Source organism: Eleutherodactylus coqui, chromosome 11 (genome assembly GCF_035609145.1).
Source record: "Eleutherodactylus coqui strain aEleCoq1 chromosome 11, aEleCoq1.hap1, whole genome shotgun sequence".
Classification (NCBI taxonomy): Eukaryota; Metazoa; Chordata; class Amphibia; order Anura; family Eleutherodactylidae; genus Eleutherodactylus; species Eleutherodactylus coqui.
In genome coordinates this window covers 97,043,180-97,052,491 of record NC_089847.1, presented here as the reverse complement: position 1 = coordinate 97,052,491, position 9,312 = coordinate 97,043,180, and the positions used below count along the sequence as shown (strand labels likewise).

The 9,312-nt window shown below is 46.8% G+C and overlaps 1 protein-coding gene across 1 annotated transcript; it reads left to right on the top strand.

Annotated features, from left to right (window-relative positions):
• The first annotated feature begins 7,501 nt into the window (after positions 1–7,501).
• Positions 7,502–8,950, top strand: LOC136582852 (protein kinase C theta type-like). The gene is made up of 4 exons (XM_066584122.1): positions 7,502–7,746; positions 7,948–8,010; positions 8,160–8,714; positions 8,908–8,950. The coding sequence occupies exons 1-4, from the start codon at positions 7,571–7,573 to the stop codon at positions 8,927–8,929; spliced, it is 816 nt and encodes a 271-aa protein (XP_066440219.1). The 5' UTR covers positions 7,502–7,570; the 3' UTR covers positions 8,930–8,950.
• Positions 8,951–9,312: the final 362 nt, after the last annotated feature.

Sequence of the window (9,312 nt, the reverse complement as noted above, 5' to 3'; positions counted from 1 at the left end):
TTACACGCATTCTGGCCACTACGAATTACTGGGTGTACACACTGCTCGACCCACGGTATAAGGAGAACCTTCCCACTCTCATTCCCGAAGAGGAAAGGGGTTCGAGAGTGTTGCTATACCACAGGACCCTGGCGGACAAGCTGATGGTAAAATTCCCATCCGACAGCGGTAGTGGCAGAAGGCGCAGTTCCGAGGGCCAGGTAGCAGGGGAGGTGTGTAGATCGAGCAGCATGTACAGCCCAGGCAGTGCAACAGTCTTTAAGGGCCTGGACAGCTTTATGGCTCCCCAGCAAGACTGTGTCACCGCTCCCCAGTCAAGGCTGAGTCGGCAGGAGCACTGTAAAAGGATGGTGAGGGAGTACGTAGCCGATCGCACGACCGTCCTCCGTGACGCCTCTGCCCCCTACAACTACTGGGTGTCAAAGCTGGACACGTGGCCTGAACTAGCGCTGTATGCCCTGGAGGTGCTTGCTTGTCCTGCGGCTAGCGTCTTGTCGGAAAGGGTGTTTAGTGCGGCTGGGGGAATCATCACAGATAAGCGTACCCACCTGTCAACCGACAGTGCCGACAGGCTTACACTCATCAAGATGAAGAAAGCCTGGATTTCCCCAAACTTCTCTTCTCCACCAGCGGAGAGCAGCGATACGTAAGCAATACGTAGGCTGCACCCGCGGATGGAAGCTACGTTCTCTCTCACCATGCAAAACGGGGACATTTCTGCTTCATCAATCTGTGTCTAATATTCCTCCTCCTCCTGCTCCTTCTCCTGAAACCTCACGTAATCACGCTGAACGGGCAATTTTTCTTAGGGCCACAAGGCTCACTCATCTAATTTTTCGAAACAATTTTTATATGTTTCAATGCTCTTAAAAGCGTTGAAACTTTAACCTCAACCAATTTTTAGTTAAACTTGGCTGCCTCCAGGCCTAGTTACCACTTAAGCCACATTAACCAAAGCGATTAATGGGTTTCACCTGCCCTCTTGGTTGGCCATGGCCAATTTTTTGGATGTACGTTAGTACTGTTGATACAGCAATTTTTGTGGGCCCTCGCCTACAGTGTAATCAAATGAATTTTTAGCCCACCTGCATTACAGCTGACGTTACATCCGCTGTGTTGGGCAATGCAATGGGATATTTTTATGTACCGCCGGTGGGTTCCAGGAAGCCACCCATGCTGTGGGTCCACAGGGAATTATAAATGCATCTGTTTCCACTTGTAAAGAACCCCAGTCTGACTGGGGCATGCAGTGTGGGCCGAAGCCCACCTGCATTAAGCACGACATTACTACCTCAGCTGTGTTGGGCAATGCAATGGGATATTTCTATGTACCGCCGGTGGCTTCCTGGCACCCACCCATGCTGTCGGTCCACAGGGACTTCACAATAGGGAGTTGTACCTGCCTGTGTCTATGAATTAAAAAGCCCGGTCTGACTGGGGCATGCAGAGACACCTTGACAGAATGAATAGTGTGTGGCACATAGGTTCCCCATTGCTAGGCCCACATGTGCAGCTCCTGATGGCGGTGGCACAGGATTCTATTTCTCATTGCTTCTGTACAGCATTGTGGGCTATCGCCCCGCCCCTTTTAAAGAGAGTCGCTGCCTAGCCATGCCAACCTCTGCAGTGTGTGCCTGCGGTTCCTCCTCATGGCAGACGCACTTCTAAATAGACATGAGGGTGGTGTGGCATGAGGGCAGCTGAAGGCTGCGCAGGGACACTTTGGTGTGCGCTGTGGGGGGGGGGGGGGGCGGTTGGGCAGCATGTAAGCCAGGAGAAGTGGCAGCGGAGTGTCATGCAGGCAGTGATTGTGTTTTGTTGGAGGTAGTGTGGTGCTTAGCTAAGGTATGCCATGCTAATGAGGGCTTTTCAGAAGTAAAAGTTTTTGGGAGGGGGGGGCCCACTCTTGCCGCTATTGTGGCTTAATAGTGGGACCTGTGAACTTGAGATGCAGCCCAACATGTAGCCCCTCGCCTGCCCTATCCGTTGCTGTGTCGTTCCCATCACTTTCTTGAATTGCCAAGATTTTCACACAAGGAAACCTTAGCGAGCATCGGCGAAATACAAAAATGCTCGGGTCGCCCATTGACTTCAATGGGGTTCGTTACTCGAAACGAACCCTCGAGCATCGCGAAAAGTTCGTCCCGAGTAACGAGCACCCGAGCATTTTGGTGCTCGCTCATCTCTATTCACAATTTAAGATGCATTTTTCCACAGGTGAACCTCCGACCATCTTTGCTCCTGAAAGACTCTGCCTCTCTAATATTCTCTTTTTATACAGTCATGTGACTTAGTAGAAAACTGACCCTCCAGCTGTTTTTCATTAGTTCCACTTACTTTTCCAGCCTTTTGTTACCCTGTCCCAACTTTTCTTGAGATGTGTTGCTGCCATCAATTTCTAAATGAGTTAATTTTTTTTTTCTATAAAAGAGAGAAATGTCTCCCTTTCCCCTCCTGATGTCTTCTTTGTTCTATTGCGAATAAAATATGAGATTTCAACCGATTTCATTGTATTATTTTTTTCTTAACATTTGCTCACATTAACATTTTACACACCGTCCAACTATTTTGGAATTGGGGCTGTATATTCCCTGCAGAATATCCATCACTAAGAACAGACCATGTTTAGTATCGGCATATAACCATGATGCAGCTTCTCTGCCCTGCGCTCACGTCTAAAAGGAAGGACTGCAAAAACAGTAAACTGGTGGCTCGGCGCAGCGCTGCAGCAGATACCTGAATAATCAGAATGACTAGATGGAAATTCCACCTTTAATTCTCAATCCTTCTGGTCTGTTTTATAAATTAAAGGAGAAATTTCCATCTAGTTGTTCTGATTATTCCAATAATTTTTGGAGCGCTGCGCCGAGCCACCAGTTTTCTGTTTTTGCACCCCACCATACACTCACGCCCACTTAGGTGGTGCGTCCTCTGGTCGGCAGCACCTCCAGAATCTCCTGCACATTTCAGACCTTCACAGCCCTTGCCTGTATTTTGGGCCACTCAGTTTGCAGCATTTTCTAGATTAGTACCAACCTCTGATCAATACTTATTAGCAGCAGTGAGCACAGTTGCTTGCTGGGAGATGTAGTCCGTCAGGCTTTTATGAGGCCACGTGGACAGAAATTCTAATACCTGACTGATGCAAAGGAGACGCAGTAATGATACAATGAATGGCCTGCCCAGAGATCACATTCATACCTTTTTTTTAAGCATTTCTGAACCGCAGCAAAAGAAAAACAATATAAACAAAATATTTTTTAAATTTGTGTACATTTTTTTTTCTGCAGTCCAGCAACACGCTAAAAACGCCGAGCGTTAACAAGTCCTTAGAGCCCAGACTACCCTTATCTGCTATAATGCTGGATGTAGGTATTCATTGTCTGGTGCGATTTTTGTGCAATGTGATTTTAACATTAGAAAGCCCCATTGAAAAAAAGGCAGCGATATCGCAGCGTTAAAATAAACGCTAGCGGGTAAAAGCCCTCAGGATGAGGACAAACCCACATGCAGCACATTTGCAGCGTGAATTCCACATTACAAAACTGCAGCAATTTACAATATGAGGGAAACCGGGTCTTCACAGCCCCATCCACACGGGGCACAAGAATGAGCGCACGCAGGGGGGTTATATCTGCCGGCCGCTCCTCCTGTTGTGGAAATGCTGCAGATTTTATATAGTGTAAAGCTGAAATCCACGGCAAGTTCTCTATGTAAAACAAGTGTAAACTCCACAGGGTGCAGAGAAAACGAATTGGCAGGGTTTATGGAAAACACTATGGAGTCTAAATCCGCAGCATGTCTATTTATGCTGCAGAATTCGACCACTGAAATACAATGCGGTCATTCCATGTCAGCTGGCCTAATTTGGGAGAGGCTAGCACTGCTAAGGTCCCTGATCGTGGCAATAGAAGATCCCATAGATGCCTATGGCAGCTGCTGGCAAAGGGAGGGGGAGGGAGTGTAGCAGCGCTCGCCTTCCCCTTGCTGGCAGCTCCCATAGGCCTCTATAGGAGCTGCCGGCTGATCATAGCCAAAACATAGGGCAGGACCTATCTTTTTCGGCTGCATATAAAAAGCAGCTGGCTGGAACTCGCAATGTATGTTTTTCCGGACGGCCGATTTTACACGCTGGAAAATCACCCATCTGAACGAGTACATTGGAATCCAAGGCTTCAGAAGGCTGAGATGTTCGACTGACGTTTAATCAGGGCAAAACAGCGGCAGTAAACCATTTGTGTGAATAAGGCCTGAAGAGGATCTGTCATGGCCTCTGATCACCGGACCGGCTCCTTATCTTTGCAGCCACGTTCCTTCTGACTCTTATTAACAGATTTCTTTTTTCCCCTATACCCTGTTTGGCCCCATGAATATTCAGACAGATGGCCGGTACCCGTGTTATTGCCTAGTGACGCACGGGAAAAGCAGGGATTTAAAAAAAAACAAAAAACACTGCACTGCGCGTGTCCAACGGCGAGCCATGTGGGCCATCTGCAATACAGGAAAAGAAGACCGGTACGCAGGGATGCCAGCTGGAATCCGACCCGTTCACGTGCAGCCGGCCTAACTGTTATCAGCATGAATGGTTCCCAGTTACAATCAGTGGCGTAACTATAGAGGATGCAGGGGATGCGGTTACACCCGGGCCCAGGAGCCTTAGGGGGCCCATCAGGCCTCTCTTCTCCATATAGGGGGTCCAGTACTATGAATAAACCATTATAGTTGGGGGCCCTGTTACAGGTTTTGCATTGGGGCCCGGGAGCTTCAAGTTACGCCTCTGGTTACAATGCATGCAAAAACATTCAAAAATGTCAATAGGGTATATGAAGAGTGGTTGACATCCATTGTTATGCACTGTACTCTTCGTCACCTCACCCCGGCCTGCTGGATGCCACTCGACCAGGGGCATAACTATAGAAGCACAGAGAGTGCGTTTGCACCCGGGCCCTAGAGCCTTAGGGGCCATGAGGTCTATCTCCTCAACAAGAGGCGACCAGTACTATAAATGAAGTGTTAGAGTTAGGGAGCCCTGTGGCAGGTTTTGCATTGGGGTCCAGCAGCTGCAAGTTCTGTCTCCGGAGAATGGATACCAGTGAGCGCTGCAGCTGCAGTTTGCCATATGGTTAACGCACCCCTGAAAACCCCAACTATAAACCTGGCAATATCTTGTACACAACCGCTCATCCCCGAACTTCAGATTGGACACTGTTAAATCTGTTTGGTAAAGTATTTATGGGACTCAGTGTAATAAATAAAGTCTTAGTGCTTCTCAGGCCTTATAATGGCGTATATACATTACTGCGCCAATTTACAGCCCCCAACAATAACTCACACCGGGACCGCTTATTTATAATGACCCTTTTCTAGCATTTCACACCTCCGAATAATCCATCATTGTGGATGACCTCCATAGCAGCATCTCTGCCTGGTACCCCCAGATCTGCACTGGCGAGGGCGCTGCCCATTGTAACCTATGGAGATACACATCATGTATCTGGATGGACACTTATTGAATGGAGCAGAAAATGACCCCTCACAAGGCTTTATTATTCCGGCCCTTAGAACAATTTATGGTTTATTCCTCCACTGGGCTCATTTCAATTACCACACTATTTCTGATGAACTATGGGCACCACTGCCAACCCAGACATGAAGTGCCATACCTTTCCCATCTACTAATAATGTGGCACTAGTAGAACCAGACATGTATTTCTCAATGTCTCTGGGCATTAGACCATCACTCATGGTGCCCACAGTACTGTGTATATGGCAGAGCAGGGTACTGGCAAGCACTTGCCAGCAGCAGCTTCACTGACCTTTGAACTCTACTTGGCCAACTGCCATTTACTTCCAACTGTCAACTGCAGCGATTGCACTGACGGATACAGGATTGTAAAAAATGGCGTCCAATGGACATGAGAAGCGCAAGAGAGAAGAGGAGAGCGTGAGCGGACTCACGAATATAAAGAAGAAGAGGAGCGGAGAGAATAACATAATAACAGAGCATGAGGAGCCAACGCCGGGCACCAGCCAGGACCCCGGACCATCAGACTCCGGATTTCACATCAGTCGCTTCACCCGCCTACAGACATTGGGTAAAGGAGGCTTCGGAGAGGTAAGTTTTGTAACTTCCCATTTTCTAGTAAAGGCGCAGTGACCCTAATTATATTGTATTTCTATTTGCTGTGTAACTAATGCAAACTAGTGTCTTCTGTTATCAGCCATTTCATCCACATCAGAGGCTTAGGATACATTCACATGTAGCATCAAAATCCTGTATATAAGAATGGATGTCTATAGGTTGTCTTTAGGGGTGGTATGGCAGTATTACTCAGACAGTGTATGTAGTAGTATGTATTCACCGGGGCAGCATTTGGGGGGGGGGGGGGGGTTGGTCTGTTTAATATCATTTTTGTAAGATCTATTTTTCCCACTTTCCTGTCCGTTCTCATTTGACTTTGAAAAAAAAAGTATTTCGAAAGTGGATCTCCCAAAATGTCATCTGAAATCAGCCGTACTGGTTTATAGAATGGCAATACTATATGGCTGAGGTATTATTTCATCAATATACAGTATGATGATGTCTTTGGGTGTAATAATGGTAGGATTGGAAAAATGTGTTGTAAATATTATTTGAGCAATGGATAGTGCTGAATATTATGCATGTATGATGGCATTAGTTACCATAATATGGCAGTATTATATGGGACCATTGTGGACAGACAGACAGACAGGTAGGCGGACAGGTAGGCAGATAGATAGATAGATAGATAGATAGATAGATAGATAGATAGATAGATAGATAGATAGATAGATAGATAGATGATAGATAGATAGATAGATAGATAGATAGATAGATAGATAGATAGATAGATAGATAGATAGATATGAGATAGATAGATAGATAGATGTTTGATAGATAGATAGATAGATATGAGATAGATAGATAGATAGATAGATAGATAGATAGATGTTTGATAGATAGATAGATAGATAGATATTAGATAGATATGACACTTACTCCTCACACTGAAGCACTGCTGCCATAGAACATTGTCAATATTGCTAAAATGTTTGCACCTGTATTGTAAGGTTCTACAACTGTTTGCTGGATTGAAGTGAACCTGTCGCTGATGCGGCAGCCAAGTAAGGCCTCATGCCCACGGCCGATTCGGATTCCAACTGTGAAATCTCGCAGTGTAATCAGACTTGGCGCCCCCCAGAGACCCCAAATCTCCTGCGCACGTTGTCCTGCGGTGCGGATTGTAAATCTGCAGCTTGTTACATTTTATTGCAGATTTTTAACACAAATTCTAGTTTTCACATGAGGGTTTGTGTGTTTCCTGCAAATGTGATGCAGATTTGCTGTGCATGGACCCGGCCGTAGGCAGCAGAATAGCCTAAAACCCCTACTGATAAATCCCCCATGTAATAAATGTATATGATTGTCCCCCCTGGCCGCTGTCAGTGATCAGTTCCTACTTGTTTTCTTAAGGTGGTCCTGGCCTCATTCCCTGGCAGAAACATTTTCACAGCCATCAAGATTGTGGACAGAGGAAGCGGAGCAGATATGATATTGAGAGAGCGACGGATACTCCTGAAGGCCCAAGACTGCCCCTTCATATGCCATCTATATGCCGCACAGCAGTCTGCCAACAAAGCCTACTTCATCATGGAGTATCTGTCTGGAGGAAGCCTGAGGGCAATGATCAGGATGTGCGGCCGCCTGGACATCAGCAGTGTGAGGTGAGTAAATGACTAATCAGGAGACAGACGGACGGACGGACATGGGGGGGTACATAACTGGTCAGAGGTACAAGAATGGAGGACATACAGGCTGCCATAAACAGCGCCTCCTCTCTTCAGGTGGTGACAGACACATTGATGATGACATGATGTTAGGGGACTGATTTCATGTCATTGATACTACACTCTTCTCTCTGTCAGATTCTACACAGCGGAGATTGTATGCGGCCTCCAGTTCCTGCACCAACGCAACATCGTCCACCGGTGAGCAGAATTTCCCACACTTCTCTGCTTCCTTGTAATAGTGTCCCAGCTTTCCCAGAGTCCTGAATTAGGCCCGGTTTGCTGTCCTACATCCCCAAGTCTTCTGTATCTGCACTGATTTGCATTTGTCTTTTCTCTTTTCATTGCAGAGACATAAAGCTGGACAACATCATGGTGGACAGAGATGGACACATCCGCCTGATCGACCTGGGGCTGGCCCAAGACGGAGTCACCTCGTCTAATAAGATTTGTGGAAGGACGGGCACAGTTAAATATATGGCCCCAGAAGTGCTTCTTGAAAAGGAGTATGACACAGCAGTGGACTGGTGGAGCCTGGGGATTGTTGTATCCAGGATGGCGGCAGGACAGTCCCCTTTCTACCATGGCTCCAAGAAGGAAAAGGTCATCGAATCCATCACCACAGAGCAGCCAAAATTTCCATCTTGGCTTGATGCCAACTTAAAACATCTTCTGGAGAGACTGCTGCGCAAGAATCCTGAGAAGAGGCTGGGTGTCTACAAGAATATCCGAGGTCACCCTTTCTTTACCACCATAGATTGGGAGGAACTGGAATTGAAAAGATCACGGCCGCCATTCAAGCCATTCAGGAGACTTTTGGAGAATAAAAACCTGCAGTGGCCGGAGGATGGGACACCCCTTCACCCCATGGACGGATTCGATTTCACTTCACCAAGCTGGACCCGGTAGGATTTTCCTCCTCTAGGGATGATGTTCTTCAGTCTGGCCTCTCTGTTCATCATCATCATTGTTCCTCTGGTGTCAGACAGGAGGTCATATAGTAATCCTGCTTCATGTCACCATGTCAGGTCCGCAGTCTTCTGCCTATTTGGCTTCATTATTGTTGCTCCTGTAATTACTGTCTCTGCTTCTTCTTAGGATGACGAGAAGAATCCGATAGTGAAGGAAGCCACAAGCATCTGGTAAGTACCCTCTATATACACCTACACATACATATCTGTACACCTATATACACTTATACACACAGGACACCTACCATTATATCCATACATTGTAACAAATCTTCACATGTCTTAAAAAGTTTATTTTAAAAACATTTTCTCTCTTATGTCTTGCAGACTCAACCCGCGCCGACTGTCTCCAGAACCCACGACTCTGCTGCTGTAGAAGACCTCAGCTTGCCTAAAACATCCTCTCCATCAACTCTGCTGCATATTTCCACCACGCTTCCTCAACCCTGACATCATCTGCTGTAATAATTGGCTGACATCAGGCATCATCCCTCTGCTGAAGACCCTCTTCACCCCCGCAGCGGCCTGTGCT

Coding starts and splice junctions, on each gene's coding strand:
- LOC136582852 (XM_066584122.1), top strand. CDS start 7,571: ATGATATTGAGAGAGCGACGGATACTCCTGAAGGCCCAAGACTGCCCC. Junction 7,747..7,947: donor CTGGACATCAGCAGTGTGAG/GTGAGTAAATGA, acceptor TCTCTCTGTCAG/ATTCTACACAGCGGAGATTG. Junction 8,715..8,907: donor ACTTCACCAAGCTGGACCCG/GTAGGATTTTCC, acceptor GCTTCTTCTTAG/GATGACGAGAAGAATCCGAT.